General features: G+C 40.5%; 1 protein-coding gene across 1 annotated transcript in view; it reads left to right on the top strand.

Annotated features, from left to right (window-relative positions):
- Nucleotides 1-17,977, top strand: part of TET1 (tet methylcytosine dioxygenase 1) — an 88,663-nt gene that overhangs the window by 56,174 nt on the left and 14,512 nt on the right. Inside the window, exon 6 of the mRNA XM_070945801.1 lies at nucleotides 16,574-16,782. Coding sequence (XP_070801902.1) covers nucleotides 16,574-16,782 — 209 coding nt within the window. The remainder of the gene's footprint in view (nucleotides 1-16,573; nucleotides 16,783-17,977) is intronic.

Genomic DNA, 17,977 nt, shown 5'->3' with positions numbered 1-17,977 from the left:
ATTAATACAATTACTGTCCAGATAGTCCTCACTTACCAACGGCATCATTCAGTGACTGTTCAAGCTTATAACAGTGCTGAAAAAATAATTTTGTAAGCAATACCTGCATTTATGACCTTAGCAGTGTCTTTCAGCCTTGTGATTACCATACTGTCAGTATGTGTTAACCTGCTCTTTGTCTTTGTTTCCCCCCTTGCAGACGAGAGAGATTAAAGGAAGGATTACAAGAGAGTAAGCAGACATACAATGGGGAATATACTGTACATTGAAAGCAATGTGCCAACAGCTGCAAGCGCACTATGCACACAGCCCAGTGTATTCCCCATTGTGTGACTTCTTACTTTCTTTTAATCCCTTTCTCTCCAATCTTACTCTGTGAGAGAGGGAGAACAAGTTAAGCACAGAAGAGATTGCCATAGAAATTGCTTATTTTTTACTCCTCCCCCCCACACTTTTGAGACTGGAGAGTTTGGAGATGAAGGGATAATAAAAGAGTAAGCAGGCACACAACGGGGCTTTGCATAGCACATTCGTGGCCGCCAATGCCACTACATTATTTTGATGTGTATTCCTCACTGTGTTCCTACTTACTTTCTTGTAATCCCTTCCTCTCCAACAAATGTAAATACAAACTTTTTTTCTTAATTGTCCCAAGTGAGCATTCCAAAGGGTGGGGGAATAGTTAGGAGGCCACAAAAGCTGAAGGTATGAAACTGATTAGTTTTGTCAATTTTGAACTAGAAAGCATAGCCTGGATCACATGATTTTCCACTTTGTGATCCCTTCGTTTATAGTGATGGAATTGCCAGTTCCACTTGTGATTGCTAAATGAGGACTAACATACATAGTATTGAATAGGCAACAAAATGAAAACCAGGAAGAGAATTCAAGAGTGTGTTGATGGAACACCAAGAGACAGAAATCCATTACAACCTAACAAAACCCGAAAAGTTCTCAGAAAGAGAACAACAATGGCATCAGTATCAGGAGAGGGATCAGAATGAACTCCGCAACCTTTCTCTCAGTGAGCAAGAGTTATTTGTCAAACCATTAGGAAGGCTGTCAATAATCAGAGCAGGAAACAGATGAGGACTGCTTGCTTCCAGCCCCGGATGAAAAAGTGCAAGGAAGTGGGCACGGCTTTTGCTGTTCTAAATTGGCTACATGGGGATCTCATTTGAAAGAAGCTATCGCTCGAATTCCTGATTGTAACCTTAACTTTCTTTCTAATCAATGCCATTGATCTAGGCAGTTGCATAAATCTTTAACAATTTCCAGTCTAGACTGCAAGGAATCTGGCACATTATTTTGAAAACCTCCCTGCCAAAGGAGGGCCCTCCTATATCAAGGGGGCTTAACAGCATGGACTCCGAGGAGGCTGTTTGAAATAGAGATACTCCTAGAGAAAGAAGTGGGTGCAGGCCACATGAAGCTCTTTCTGTGGGTTTGATGCAACTAGTCCTTACGTTCAGAGGTGGGTGTCACATATTGTAACAACCAGTTTGCTCGGAACTGAAAATGTGAGTGCGTGCTTTCCGCGCATGCTCATAACATCGAAAAACCGGCGATTATATAGGACGTGATAGCACCAGGCGGGGTGGGCGGGTCCAACCACTGGTCGGAACTACTGGTTCGCCCAAACCGGCAGCAGCCCACCACTGCTTACGTTACAATCACTCATTCAGTAATAATTCCAACTTGTAATGGTGATGTATGAAGGGGACTTACAAGGGGTCTTTGGAGTTTCAGGCAACGCAGCATCCCCACAAACAAAGTCATTGCAGAAACTGGCAGGAAGTCAGGTCAGGTGAGGTCTTCGTTTAATGACCCACATGAGCTTCACTTAACAGTGGCAACCAAGACTGCCAGAACTGCTGTCATGAAGCTACATAGCCCCTTGGCAATAGTCATTTCCAGTCCCAATTTTTGTTATAACCCAATTACCTATACTGGAACCGCCCATATTATTGATCCCAAAATATTGGTGCAGATTGTGGTTGAATTTTGGTAGTAAACCACATTTCTTAATTTCCATGGCAACTGCTTATTCTCCCCTCTAAACATCTACACAAAGGATTTTGGTGAAATGAACCCTGACAAATTAAAAGTACTTTGGATGGTATGATAAGTCTTAGAATACAATTATTTTTGAAATATTTTGGAACTGACCTGCTTGACTTGTAGATTGTATCTTCAAATCTTGACAATGCTGTACCTGCAAAATACACTTTGTATGTACTTTAAAATCTGGTTCAGACAGTTTATTTTTAACAATAATGTAATTGGGCAATGATGGCAAACACATGTATATGAGTCAGCTATTACGTTGTGGTTTTCATGCTTTTCTTTTTGACCTTTAAAAGCATTTAACTGGCTATTGAGTACAGTAGAATATTTATTTTATTCATATATAGTTAGTCCTCATTTAACAACCAAGTTGGGACTGGCAACTTGGCCATTAAATGAAGTGATCACTAACTGAAACCATGCTCTGCTTATACTCTTACTTCAGAGTGTACTGCACTCTTTCCTTTGCTCCACAGAACTGTGAAGGGCACAAAGTTACTTTTTTTCCACTGTTGTAACTGCGAATGGTCACTGTATAAGACACTTGCTAAATAAGGACTATCTGTATTTAATTGATTATAGATGAATACCAAATTGGGTAACACTAAATATTCATAAATTTCTTAGTTGTTCCTTTCCTGTTTCTTTTTTTGGAAAGGAAGATTATGATGCAATTAAGCTTGTTTCATAAATATATTGATCAGCTGATTGTAACTCATGTTGTTATAAACTGTCTGGGGACTAGTAATAAAAGTAACAATCTCTTGCTAGCTGTTCCCTCTTTTGGGGAGGATTATAATAGGACAGCAAAATGATGGATTAGAACTCAATATCTATAGGCTGGTGGATTCTCAATACTGTTTCATTTCTTAGGAAATATTTCCTGCAGTTCATGCCAAGGTTACAGTTTCCTGATTTATGCCGGAATTCAAAATTGTGTGTCAGGCCTGTTCCAGTTTGGTCTTGTAGGAAAGAAATACTCTCGACTCCATGTGTAGCAAAAAGAATTATTTTACTAAAAAGCCAAGTGGTTACAGTAAAGCAAAGCCAGAATTGAGGTTTTGCATGTGAAAATCTTCCAGTTAACTTTTCCCTTTTCATTCCTCCCCCCTTATTATCTCCTAATTGTTCAGTTACATTTGAAGAAAGTGTTGGTAACTATCTCTGCAAAGATGGGCTGGATCGTGAGCTGTTACTTTCCATTTCCCAACCTGTGGTCTTGGGAGTGGTGAGCCGATGCCTTGGGATGGCATAGTGCTTAATTTTGCTTTACCCCAGCTCCCTTCCCCCATAGTTCATGGCAGACTGGCATCTAGCGAAGCAAAGCTGGAGCAAAAGGATGGAATCCTGTCATTGTGCTGGAAATGTAATTTAATACTGGAAAAAGTAGCGGTGCCCTATTTGTCCTTGAAATAAACAATGCTCATTGTTCTCAGTAAAAGTGTAAGGCAATTCTTCAAGAAAAGTTTAGTTTTAAATACATTTGACTTGTTTTTAAATATATTCAATAAAACAGGCACAGCTTTTGTGTTGTTTTTAGAGTTACCTATGAGTTTCTTATTGCCAGCTCTGCAGAGTGTGATTTAGTGTGTGTTAATGTTGGCTTGTTCCATGAGTTGTACAGTTTCCATTGGGTTTGCCTAGATAACTGGTGCTTGCTGTGCCAGCGTAGAACTGTTTATTCTTAAATTAAGAGGTCTGCCACAGATACGTAGAGACTTTTCTTGGTTGGGTTTGGGATCATTGGACTTAGCTTTAGCCCTTATCCAACAGAATCTTGAACGAAACAGAGATGTGGTAGGAAAGAACTTCATCCTCAGACAGGAAGGCAGCCAGTTTTTACTATATTGAGAGGTTGGCCCTTCAGGTACTCTTCCTCCTCATCTCTCAGACTCAGAGCGCCATGGTTAGTCTTGAACGAATACCAACATGTGGTTTCATTGCTTCTGAAATCATAATCATCTGTGATAGAGTAGCATAAGGATTTTATTATGTGTGTTTGTGCAACAGAACATACTCTGGGAAACTTCATTCTGTTTAGTGTTCCCAATAAGTTCATTAACATGTATGGGGAATTTTATACAACATTGGTTTCTATCCCAGGCTGGGATAATGGTTGATGGAGAAATTCTGCTTAGTACAGCTATTAAGGAAATGAAGGAGGAGATGTTAAGTCATCCTGAGTTTCCTGTATGAGCTTGGCTATGACTTTTATGCCCAAGAGTGATTGTTTGTTTGTTTGTTTGTTTGTTTGTTCGTTCACTCACTCACTCACTCACTCACTCATTCATTCATTCATTCATTCATTCATTCATTCATTCATTCATTCATTCATTCATTCATTCATTCATTCATTGTATAGTGGTCCAACTTGCATTTGTGACTCTGAGCACCTCACAAACAATTTTAATTAATTAAAAACAATAGCAATAAAACAATAAAAATATGAATAAAATCAATAAATATACAACTGTATTTATTGGTTCAATTTATATGCTGCTCTTTCTCCGGAGACTCAGGGCATCTTACAATCCGTTAAGCAATAGCCTTTATACTTTTGTATATACTGCTTAGTAAGGCTTTCGGCCCCTCCAAGCGGTGTTTCTTTTTTATACAAAGTCAGCTTATTGCCCCCACAGTCCGGGTCCTCATTTTACCTACCTCGAAAGGATGGAAGGTTGAATCAATCTTGAGCCTGGTGAGATTTGAACTTGCAGTAATTGCAGGCAGCTGGTGCTACTTAACAGCACTTTAGTCTGCTGTGCCACCAAGGCTCTTAGTGGTATTAAAACCACTATTAAAATACAAAACACAACTTGAGCAGCAACCATACATCCTAATCAGTATAACCACTGAAAAAGCTCTCCACCACCACTGGACTCCCCCACCCCCCACCCCCCGCCCCTCCAAATCATAGTGGCACAACCATATCTTCAGGCACTTCCTAAAGGCCAAAAAATTAGGGGCCAGTCTGAGTTTTGGGGGTGGTGTACTAACATTCCCAATGGCAGGTGCCACAGCAGAAAAGTCAGTCTTTCTAGGTCCTGTCAAGATGACATTCCTTAGTAGATGGGACCGTTAGCATGCCTGTATTGCCATATCTGATACGATGGGTAGAATAACCTTGGAGAAAATGTTCCTTCAATACCCCAGTCACATCTCAGTACTTTATAGGTTATTATCACCACCTTGAATTGCACCTGGAAGCCAATACAGCTCAAAGAGTAGAGGTGTAATGTGTGCTATTCAAGGAGTGCAAATAACTACACTGCACTCCCACTATATAGCAATAACACGTAGACTTATATACCACTCTATAACGTTTTGCAGCACACTCAGAGCAGTTTACAGAGTCATCATATTTGCCCCCAACAATCTGGGTCCTCATTTTACCGACCTCGGAAAGATGGAAGGCTGAGTCAACCTTGAGCAAGTCAGGATCGAGCTCTTGGTTGTGGACAGAGTTAGCCTGCAATACCGCGTTGGAATCATACTACATGTTATACCATTATCTTTTGCATCAGCTGCGGCTTCTGGATGCTCTTCAAGGGCAGCCCTGTGTAGAGCTTATTAACAGTAATCCGTTCAACTGTTAACCTGGGCATGAGTAATTGAGAACATAGTGTCCCAATCCAGGAAAGGGTGCAATTGATGCACAAGAAGAAGCTGTGCAAAGGCCTCCCTGCCCACAACCAGCAGATGTCCTTTGAGCAGGAGTTGTGAGTCCAGGAAGACCCCTGTGTGCAGAGTCCATTTGATGCCACCCCGTCCAGAACAATGGTAAATCCGTGGAATCAGATGCCAAGAAGCCATTCAGTCTTGCCAGGGTTGAGCCGAAGTCTATGATTCCCCCTTCAAAGCCCCACAGTCTCCAGACTGAGACAGGATATTGACAGCATTGCTTAGTTCACTAGATGGAAAGCTAGGTATCATCGGAAGACTGCTAATACCCCACCCTTGCAATGGATTATCTCATTGGCAGCTTCATGTAGATGTTACATGAGTAGTGGAGAAAATACTAAATCCTGAGGAACCCTGTTAAAACAGGGCCCAAGAGATAATTCCAAGAATAAATGGCGATGAGTAATTTGTAACATATAGTTTGTGTTGGGGAATCTGGAACAAGATTGGTGGAAAGTAGATACTTGGGATGTCAGTAGTTACGTTGTTACTCTGAAAATAAAGATATTATGCAAAGCTTATTGCATCGGAAACTAGCAGCTGTCTGGTAAAGCAGAAAGTTAAACTGCAGAATTCTGTATTTGACATTGTAAAATCCCATTTTCTTTGTCTTGTGAAAATGAACGTGAAATATAACATGCAACACTTTTATGTATCACAGTAGAGTTACATAGTATCAGGGGTGAAATATAAAATTTGTTACTACCGGTTCTGTGGGTGTGGCTTGGTGTGGGGGGGTGTAATGTGACTGGGTGGGCATGGCCTTTTTTTTTTTTACTTTTAAAACCATTTTTTACATGTAAAACCATGTAAAAATGCTTTCAAAAGGCTCTGACGATCCCAGCTGAGTTACCTGATCCGCAGGCAACTCAGCTGGGATCGTCAGAGCTGGGATCGTCAGAGCCATTTAAAAGAAAAAAAAAGCTCTGATGATCACGCGGCTCAGCTGGGCATGGGGGGCGGGGGCAGGGATTTTTGCTACCGATTCTCCGAACTGCCCGTCTCCATCGCTACCTACTCGCCCGAGCCGGTCCGAACCGGGAGCATTTCACCCCTGCATAGTATAATTTAATATAATTTATTAACCTTTTAAAAAGGTTAATTTTTTTACATACACACTGGGACACGGTTACATATACACCGGGACGCAGTGACTCAGTGGCTAAGACGCTGAGTTTGTCGATTGAAATGTTGGCAGTTCAGCGGTTCAAATCCCTAGTGCCACGTAACAGGGTGAGCTCCTGTTACTTGTCCCAGCTTCTGCCAACCTTGCAGTTCGAAAGCACTTAGAAAATGCAAGTAGAAAAATAGGGACCACCTTTGGTGGGAAGGTAACCGCGTTCCGTGTACCTTTGGCATTTAGTCGTGTCAGCCACATGACCATAGAGACGTCTTAAGGAGAGCGCTGGCTCTTCAGCTTTGAAACGGAGATGAGCACCAACCCCTAGAGTCAGGAACGACTAGCACATATATGCAAGGGGAACCTTTACCTTTATTTAATAAACTTTTTAAAATGCAAGGGTATGTTGCTTATGTAATTCCAACCTTGTTAAATGTTTTCCTTTCTGCAGTCTAGAGCTGACCTTAAAGAGGTATTCGGTTGTAAGAATTAAAATGCGCTGAATTGCTACAAGATACAGTTAAGGCAGCTTTTCTTAATCTTGCCAAATTTAAGATTTCAGTTCAGAATTCCCCAGCCAGCAATTCCTTGAAAATTTAGCATAGAAAATTGAGAGTTCTACGTTTTGGGGATTTCAAGACAAGGATGTCCTCTATGTATGTGTTCGTGGGATTGGAAATAAAGAGCTAGGTGTTGAAATCAGAGGATCACTGAGCAATGACAAAGCTGCAATTCTTAAATCTACTGAGGGGCATTATTTAGAGCTGCTTCATTTGGATTATATGATTCATTTGAAACCTGCAGGGGGGAAAGGCATCATTCCAAAAAACCTTCATCTGAAATTGAAGGATGAGGCTTAGTATATTAGGAATTATTATAGATACCAGATTATTCCTCCAAAAGGTAGATATTTGAGATCCCCAGGAAACTAGCCGGAGGCCAGACATATGTTTTAGCTTGTAGAGCAAGGAAGTCACAAGTGCTTTTCAGTCTGTGATAATATAAGGGCTGAAGGAAAAGTGATAGAATTTGGATATTGGTATTGCTGTACAAAGCAGCGGTCACCAACTGGTGGCCCGCGAAAAAATGTTGGTGGTCCACAGAAAAATTATTTGCATTTTTTATATTGCACTAAATCAGGGATCCTCAAACTTCAGCCTCTGGGCCGGATACATGCAGTGAACGTTTGTGTTGCTGCAGAGAGTCTCCCCCTTCGGGGTCTTTGTGTGTGGGTTGGAGGGGGCCAGAAATTCCGACTTAGGGTCTGCTTCAGCCTCCTGGTGTGGGGCTTTCGGGAAGGCTGGAGGGAAGCGCCACTGGTGGCGAAGAGCCAGAGGGCCTCATTCCAGTGGGACTGCATCATGGCCTGGAACTGGCTGACCATTTCAGTCCACTGAGCCTCCAAGCACCAGTACCTGGCCTTGCATTCCCGCAGGTCTTCCCTCTGCTTGGAAAGCCTATGCTCATAGTCCTCAGTGAGGTGCTTCTGCTGAGCCTCCTTCTCGGTCAGATCCAATTTGAACTGAGCCAGCTGTTTTGCCAACAGTGGTTGCTTAGCTCCAACAACTGCTTCCTGTTGGGGCCCTAAGTAGCCTGGGTGGGCAGGCGAGGAGTGGCTGGGAGGGGAGGGGCAAGTAGAGGCCGTCGAGGCGCCCCTCGATGTGAGTGACATCAAGTTGGCCACACCCACCTAGCCACATGACCACCTAGCCACGCACACCCAGCTGGTCATTAGGCAGATCATATTAGTGGTCCGCGGGATTTAAAATTAGTGGTCCCTCAGGTCCGAAAGGTTGTTGACCCCTGGTATAAAGTGTTTAGAAACTGTTTTGAGTTTATCACAGCTGGATTCTTCATTATCAGGAGGTTTTCTAGAATAAGCGTATCCTATCAGAGTTGTGTCCTTCAATGTCTGACTGTAAGACTTGAACTGGATGATGCTAACCACTACTTGACTTCTCTGCAAATACCTTAATATCTTTCAGCCTTATGATTAAGTGCATTCACAAGGGAAAATCATGGGTTTTCGGGTGCACTTCTAAAAGAACAATCAGAAAGGATTGGCAGAACAGCAGACCCTCTTTTAAGCTCCCAGAGCACAGGGAGATCACAGTACAGATTTAGATTGTGCCATGCTCTCATGTTTGGGGATTGACATGATCTCTTCTTAAAAGAGGGGGGATTTATTTTTACACAGTGCATATATCCTCTGTGGTGCTTTGAGTTACAGTGACCACCAGGAGGCACCTCTACATTCATACACATTTCAATATAACAAGCAAAAGGAATGAGAAAAAGAAAGGATCTTACATATTTAAGACTTATTGCTTGGCAATTTCTGTCCAGTAGGAGAAGGACGGTATAAAAATCTAATAAAATAAATAAATAAATTTCTGATTATCATCTGAGCTGATGTTATTACGTAGTATGATAATGAAAGGTTGGCAAGAAAACGACCAAGCTCAGACCACCAGTCTCAAGGACCCCCTAAATTTCAACCCTGAGCTACAAATATTCTATCAATTACTGGTCATTTGAATTGAATGGGATAATCCAGAGAGTGTTTACTATTGTTTACTGGAGGGAAGGTTAGGATAGGCCAGTGATGGCTAACCTTTTTGCCGTTGTGTGCCAAAAGCGGGGGTCGCGGGGAGGTCATGTGTGTGTATGCCCACATACATAATTCAATGCGCCCCACCCTCCCACGCATGTGCACGTGACCCCTCCATACTTCTCCCTGCTTTTGGCACACAATGGCCCGGTAGGCCCGTTTTTTTCCCCTCCCCAGGCTCCAGAGGCTTTCTAGGTGCCTGGGGAGGGCAAAAACAGCCTTCCCCCCCCCCCCCCCGGAGGCCTTCTGGAGGCCAGAAACAGTCAGTTTCCCGCCTTCCAGTGGGACTGGAAGACCTGAAAATCAATTGGCTGGTGCGTGCATGCGCGCTGGAGCTGAGCTAGGGCAACATTTGTGTGCCCACCAATATGGCTCCCCGTGCCATAGGTTTGCCATCACGGGGATAGGCCTTGATACCTACGCACAGAACAATACAGATTTGCACAATGCAGACAAGAATTCTCTTCACATTATTTGTATCAGCATCTGGTGTTGAGTGCAGTGGTGGCTGATCCAGAAATAGAGTAAAATTATATTTGTTATTGTATTTTTCTTTTGTTAATTGAAAAAAAAAAAAAAGCAGGTTAGTTGTAATTTCCAGCAGCATTTCAGCATCTAAATATATCACTCCAATTATATACTTCAGTTGGAACAAGTTTATAGCATATGGTGTTTGATTTGCATCATTTATTTATTTTTGATGCTTTGCAGAGCAGGCTTTCTTTACCGGTTTAATTTCTGGTTCCTTCCACATTGCATTGTGTTGTAAATTTCTGCAATATTAACTCAAGTTGGCCTTGTATCTGGGCTGACAATTGTGGTCATCTAAAGTCTCCATTCTGCTGTTTTGCTCTAATTTAAACAAATTTAAAGAGAAATTCATTTTTCATTTAATTCCTGAGCGTAATTACTACTATAGTGTGTGAGGTCATTTCTGCATTTTTAAGTATATTAATCCAAAAACATGCATACTAGTTAGTTTGGTTAATTTTGAAGGGACAATCTACCTCAAGTAATCTTTATTCACAGAGAACTTGTTCCTTATTCCAGAGATCCTGCCAAGGGTTGAGACAGTTGCTTCACCAATCTAAGAGAAATATTTCAAGTAAGTAGAATCCAAGCAATTAAGTTGCTCTAGGAAATATGGTTGCCCACAACATTAACTTTCAAAAAAAAAAAAAAACATTTTAGAGATTAGATTACATTCTTTTGCATAATTGGAAAATATTATTTTCATAGAATTTTATCTATATAAAGGAATTGGATATGTACATCTCACATGATTATACAACATAAAAATATTCTGGAATATTCTCTTTTATTCAAATGCCATAATTGAATCAGTGCAAAGGTATTTGAACTTGGGAAGATTTTTTTTTAAAAAAATAAAATCTTCTCCCTGCTCATTTCAAATGGAAGAAATTTAAGGTAGAGGAATGATGCAAATGCCATTATCCTCAAGATAAATTTGGGCCAATGGCTGATCCTATACCCGTGATGGCGAACCTATGGCACGCGTGCCAGAGGTGGCACGCACAGCCCTCTCTGTCGGCACACGGATCATCACCAGCTGCTCTCCTGGTTTCCGGCACACATGGTCTTCATGGGCGCAGGAGCGCCAGAAAACGGCCCGAAAAACAGCCTGAAACTGCCGGAAAAACGGCCAAAACCAACCAAAAAACAGGCATGCGTGTGCCAGCCAGCTGGTCTTCAGGTTTCCAGTGCTCTGGTGCATGCAAAGACCAGCTGGGCGGTGCGCATGTGTGGGCCGGAAACCAGAAGACCAGCTGGCTGGCACGCGCATGTGCATGTAAGCGCGCTCCAGTTTGGGCACTCGGTGCCGAAAAGGTTTGCCGTCACTGCCCTATACTGTATATCAGAGCGCAGGAGCCGGAATGTAACCCAAACAAGGTCAAGTGAGGTACACATAAATAGCACATTATTCCTTTATTCGTCGGTTCAGGCTCCAGATGTGCCTGTGGGATCCCATGATCTCTTAGAAACAAAGTAAGTCTGTTGTCCGTGAAACATTTTGTAGGCCAGCAAATACTTCAGTAGGCCTTTCCTCATGAATTTCTGACGCATACAAATATGTAATTTCTTTTTCCTCCTTGTCTCTACTCACCCTCAGGCAGATTGTAGTAAAGTCTATGCCACACACACATCTGAATCAGCCTGTGAGTATACCAGCCTGTGGTAAAAGGGGTTGTGTGTTAACTATGCAATACGTTGAATGAGTATGATTATGCAATATTAATCTAGCTGAACAGAAAAGAGAGGTACAAATACACCATAATACTGGAAGGTATAAATAGGTGGTAGAGGTTAGTCTAGTCCAGTGTTTCCCAAACTTTTGACATATGTGTACCCCTTCTATAATTTTCGTAACGCTGAGTACCCCTCATAAAAAACATATGCTTTAATAAAAATCAAAATATATTTATTTTTTCTTTTTTTGGTACATACACGAAATAAACTAAAGTTATATTATAAAGAACATTTAACACTGCAATTCTCCGGCGTTTAAACAGCTCTGCGGCTCAACATCAACTGTTAATGTTCCCGCAGTTTAAAAATGGCCGAACCCGAGCTGCGCGAAGGATGCGCAGAAGTTCCCGCCATAATGAGTTGCAATACGATGTACAATGGCCCCAGTTCCCGTGTAAAAACTGCAATACGCGCCTATTTCTTTCCTTGTTCTGTGGGCGCAGCTAAGCACGGTGCAGTGGATATTCCCACGTGATCCCCACCAAACTCCGGTGCAACGCGTACCCCCACCAAACTCTTCCTGTACCCCTGGGGGTACGCGTACCACACTTTGGGAAACACTGGTCTAGTCTTTTATTTCCGTTTGTATATTAAAAACATTTTTATAACAAGGCCAGTAATTGAGTAATTTTTACAACAAGGATAGTATGCATTCAAATATCGTGGTTATCTAAGCTTATGTTTGGGCATTAAATGTATTCCATTTATGCCTTGTAGCTCCTTGTGCGATATGGGAGTGAAATGTCTAGGGAAAGTGAAGAAAAGCAGAACAGGATTGGTTGTTGATTACAAGGGAGACTTTCTGTGAATTTCATGGGGCCTCTTGAGTGCTATGAAAGAAAAGCTGAGCTGAGAATGGTTTTTTCTTAAGTAACCTGACCCAGAGTTTGACTATCTGATGCCCTCTAGTCATTTTGGACTTTAATTTCCATCAGCTACAGTGGCAAGAATGTGTGAGAATTATAGTTTAGGAAAAAAAAAAATCCCACAGTACATTATTCTACCGTAACCTAATCTGTATTTCTACTTTCAAATGATAATATTAAGTAATTAGCCTTCCTCCCCAAAGAGCGAGTTAGGAATAAACATCCTACAGCTACCCTGCCTACACATTTTTTTTTATACAAGAAGTTTGCAAGAAGTTAATGATGATAAGGCAGCGATTGCTTTTTGTTCCAAAAGGAATATGTTGTATTCAGCTTTGGGGTAGAAGTGTGCCGTTGAGCGCTGCACTCTTAGATCTAAGGCCTGGATTAGTGGTGCTGTATAGAGATCCACTGAGATATATATTATTTCATATGCCTTCCTTGTAAAGTTCTTTGCTCTGCATAATTGTTATCTGAAGTAGATATATCGTATTTTTTCGGAGTATAAGATGCACCGGAGTATAAGACGCAGCTTAGTTTTTGGGGAGGAAAATGGGAGGTGGGGGGAAATCTGCCTACTAGGTATTCATCTGGCTAGTGTCCTTAGTCTGGTCAGCTTCAACACATTAGTTTGCTGGTTTTTTATCCCCTGTTTGGGGATAAAAAACAGCTTCTAAGGCATAGCTGAGAGGAAGCAGCAATGAGAAAAGCAGGCAAAGCACGGGGAGATCACTTCACTTGGCTAGCGCCTAGTTACAGCTGAAAGGCTAAAGAACAGCAGACAGCAGCTGAGAGTCTGAGCAAAGCAGGAAGTGGAAGATCACTTGCTAGTGCCTCATTAGCGCCTCGTTAGGGCTGGAAAAAAGCTTGGAAAAAGCTACATTCGGAGTATAAGACGAACCCAAATTTTCAGCCTCTTTAAGCGGGGAAAAAGGTGTGTTTTATACTCCGAAAAATACGGTCTTTTGAATTGCACCTATTGGAAAATTAACAGGTGCTATATTACTGGGAAAACTGTACTGTACCGTTAGAAATACAAAGTTAGAGATGAGGAGAGCAGCCCAGAATTGATCCCCCAATTTGCATAATTTCTTTCTATATTAGGTTACGAGGAAAACTGATGGTTCATAAAAAGTTCATTCGCAATGTTGAGAAAAATGATAGTTTAATGTTTTCTATCATTTACTAATACAAGTAGTCCTGGACTTAAAAACAGTTCATTTAGTGAATGGCACTGAAAAAAGTGACATGACCGTTTTTAACAGTTACAACCGTTGCAGCATCCCCATGATCATGTGATCCAAATTTAGATGCTAGGCAACTGATTCATATTTATGACCGTTGCAGTGTCCAAGGGTTATGTGATCACCTTTTGCGACCTTCTGACTAGCAAACTCAATGGGGAAGCCAGATTCACTTAACAGCCGAGTTACTAATTTAGTGACTGCGGTAATTCATTTAATAACTATGTTGAGAAAGATCGTAAAATGAGGCAAACTTAACAAATGTTTCATTTAACAATAGAAATTTTGGGCTCAGTTGTGGTCATAAGTCGAGGATACCTGTAATAATATTCATTCTACACATCTATTTTAAAATTATAGTAACGCACAGGCATGGAAAATGTAGTTAGACACTTCTGAAATAAAATTATGGGGAAATACAGGTAGTCCTTGACTTAAAAGACCACAATTGAGCCTAAAATTTCTGTTGCTAAGACAGTTAAGTGAGTTTTGCCCCATTTTATGACCTTTCTTACCACAATTGTTAAGTGAATCACTGCAGTTGTTAAATTAGTCACGCGGTTCTTAAGTGAATCTGGCTTCCCCATTAACTTTTGCTTGTCAGAAAATGGCAAAAGGTGATCACATGACCCCAGGATGCTGTAACCGTCAAAAATATTTATTGTTTATTTATTTATTGGTTTGATTTATATGCTGCCCTTCTCCAGAGACTCAGGGCGGCTTACAATGCGTTAAGCAATAGCCTTCATACTTTTGTATATAGCTGCTTAGTAGGGTTTTCGGGGGCCCCCTAAGCGGTGTTCTTTTTTATACAAAGTCAGCTTATTGCCCCCACAAACCGGGTCCTCATTTTACCTACCTCGAAAGGATGGAAGGCTGAGTCAATCTTGAGCCTGATGAGATTTGAACTTGCAGTAATTGCAGGCAGCTGGTGCTACTTAACAGCACTTTAGCTTGCTGCACCACCAAGGCTCTTGGTGAGTCAAGCGTGCGAATTTTGATCACCTGACCATGGAGATGCTGCACTGGTCAAAAGTGTGAAAAACAGTGACTTTTTTCAGTGCTGTTGTAACTTTGAATTATCACTAAATGAACTGTTGTAAGTCCAGGGCTACCTGTATACATCATGTAATTTTAAATTTTGTTTATACTATATTTATCTTCAATGATAGATTTTTTTTAAAAAAAAAATGAAGCATGGGTGAAATAATAAGATTATATAACCTGTCTCTCTCCAAAAGGGATGGCAAAAAAAATGGAAAACTGTGCTTCCTTTTAGATGTTAAGGGAAATGTAAGGTATTTTAAGAGGGAAAAATTGTATTAGAAGGAAAGGTATTGAATCCAGGGGTGCCTCTCTCCCCTGTTATTGAGAAGTCCCACCCTGCCAAAGAGATATAAAATGAGAAAAGCTTCCCACATGCTTGCTAAACACTGTCAAAGTGAAAACTGTCTGAAGAAATTGCGATCACTTTAGGCAAGTCTCACTTTGATTCGTTGCACTTCTGAGGATTCCAGCCCTTTTCATTGTGATGCAGCAGCACTGAATACTCTGTGACCTTTGTCTTAAATGTGATTTATCCTCCCAGGCCTGTCTGGTTTAATTGCAGATCTTTTGTTACTGACTTGGTTTAATGGATAGCATTTTGCAAACGGTTGAATGGTAAGAAGATTTTCTGAAAGACAAATGAAATGTGTGTAGTTGAAGCAGCCTTTCTCCAGGTTCACATCTTTTTAAAAATATGTCTCTTTTTAAGTTTTAATGTTTATTCTCTGATAAACAAGTAGATACAGCAGTATGCAGATGGGGTTGAATATACTTGAGGATAAACAAAAATTAGCGGATACATAAATTTTGTCTACAGAGAAAAGAGGTTTGCTAAGTGTGTAGGTTACATTGCAGTTTTCTGTTTCTTGGGGTGTTTTGACTTTAGTTGAGGAAAAACTATGTAATTGGCATTTCAGAAATAAGAACTGTCTTCAAGGGATTCAAGCTATGATGTCTTCTTATTAATTAACCCGTGGAAGGGTGGTGAAATCCATAAGAGGGAAAAAAAACTTGTGATAGACAATTACAGCAATAATACTATCTGCATAATAAATCTAGTAATTTATCTGGACCGTCCTTGAGGTGGAGGAGGCGGGTGTCAGAAACATGAAAGTAGCAAGTGTGACAAGATGATTAAAGTTCTGTCTTTCAATGTGCACTGTGGGGCTTGGTGCTCACTTTGTGTTCTCATCCTCTATTTTGAACTTGCTGATCCTCATAGCTCTTTCTAGAGAGCCAATAGCTCTAGAGCAGGGGTCGGCAACCTTAAACACTCAAAGAGCCATTTGGACGCGTTTCCCACAGAAAAGAAAACACCGGGAGCCACAAAACCCTTCCTATGCCTGACTATTTCCTGAGCGGCCACAAAACTAACATATGTAGTTGAATTAAGCATTCTGTTTTCTTCTGAAACTTTTCTATTCTTGGATTTATCCATGGTTGGCCTACCAGGAGTCGAAAAGCTCAATAAATCACCTGCCAGCGGGTGTTGCACATTGGTGATTGTGACGCATGTTTTGAGCGACAGGGAGCCGCAGTAGAGGGATGAAAGAGCCACATGCGGCTCCAGAGCCGCAGGTTGCTGACCCCTGCACTAGAGAGATAATAGCTAGATTTCCATTCAGGGATGTTTCATGATTAACCTGCAAGCCATTCTTTTGTCTTCCAGGTGATACGGAGAAGTAGTGATGAAGAAAAATTGCTGTGCTTAGTTCGTCAGCGTGCAGGACATCACTGCCAAACTGCTGTGATTGTGATACTTATTTTGGCTTGGGAAGGGATTCCTCACCTTCTTGCTGACACATTGTACAAGGAACTGACCCAGAGTCTCAGAAAATATGGCTGTCCAACTAGTCGTAGATGTGCATTAAATGAAGAGTAAGTACGCTTTAAAATATTTTATAAGTATGAGAGTATTTTAAAATAAAAAGGATGTATGAGAGACTAGTAATCAGGGTGGATTTGATTTAAATCGAGTCGATTTAAATCATGATTTAAATCATGATTTAAATCACTAATAAAAAGACTCGATTTAAATCAACTCGATTTAAAACATAATTTTTAAAGAGCAACTGTCATCTCTGCTACTCCTTTGACCCGCTGTTGACTCACCGATAGTCCCAGTGTTGCAGAATATACAGCCTTGTGCTACATAACTAAGCTCCATTTCATGCTGGATAAACTAAATTATTTATGTATCTTAAATAGAAAACTATCTTACGATAGATTTTTACCCCAAAAGTTTTTTATTAAAATAAATTCAATAAAAATAAAAAAAATCTGATTTAAATCAAAAAAATCCGATTTTTTTGATTTTTTAAAAAAAATCATTGATTTTTATCCACCCTGCTAGTAATCTTACTTGATTGACATTCTTCTGCACTATGAACATTACACTTGAAAAAGTTACATACAATAATTTCTATTTTTTTTTTAGTAGAGTGTAAGATAGCATTCTGAGTATATGATGTGTTAAGAGGACCAAAATGAATTTTCTCATTTTTCATGCTGGCAAAAACAGATGATATGAAAATAGATTTTTTTTTCTTCCATTTTTAAAGAATGTCCTCATTACCCACAGCTTTCTATCTTGCTTTTGATGTCTTCTGGAGGTAATAGAATAAAGCACATTTTTTTTTCCTACATTTTTGTAGATGGCAAAATACAAACTCAGTATAGTTGAAACTCTTTCTTAATGTGAAGAAACAGTGTGCTGGTGTACTACTGCTTCATCATTTCCAAATTGCCTTTTACTGATAGCTGCTGCAGTTAAACTTTACAAATTCCCTTTCAGGCTTGTTTAATATGATGCCCGAAATCAGACTTGCATCTTATTCCTATCCTAACAAAACTTCAGTACTTTGTTCTTGACACTCAAATCTGATTTGAGTTGGAAACCAAGCTGAAGAAACCTAATTATCTGATGTGGATGTTATTCTAAATAACTCACATAAATGCATATATTCATGTGCTGACTTAAATCCTGGAAAGGTTGGTGCAAAATTTTTGCATTCTAGTCAGGAAACCTTTTGATGTTCCCTTAGAATGCCCCAATTTGACGATTGCAGGAATT

This window comes from Pituophis catenifer, unplaced genomic scaffold (assembly GCF_029215685.1).
Source record: "Pituophis catenifer annectens isolate HBS135680 unplaced genomic scaffold, rPitCat1.0.hap2 SCAF_6, whole genome shotgun sequence".
Classification (NCBI taxonomy): domain Eukaryota; kingdom Metazoa; phylum Chordata; class Lepidosauria; order Squamata; family Colubridae; genus Pituophis; species Pituophis catenifer.
The sequence above is the reverse complement of the archived record's forward strand: the minus strand, read 5'-3'. Positions and strand labels throughout refer to the sequence as shown.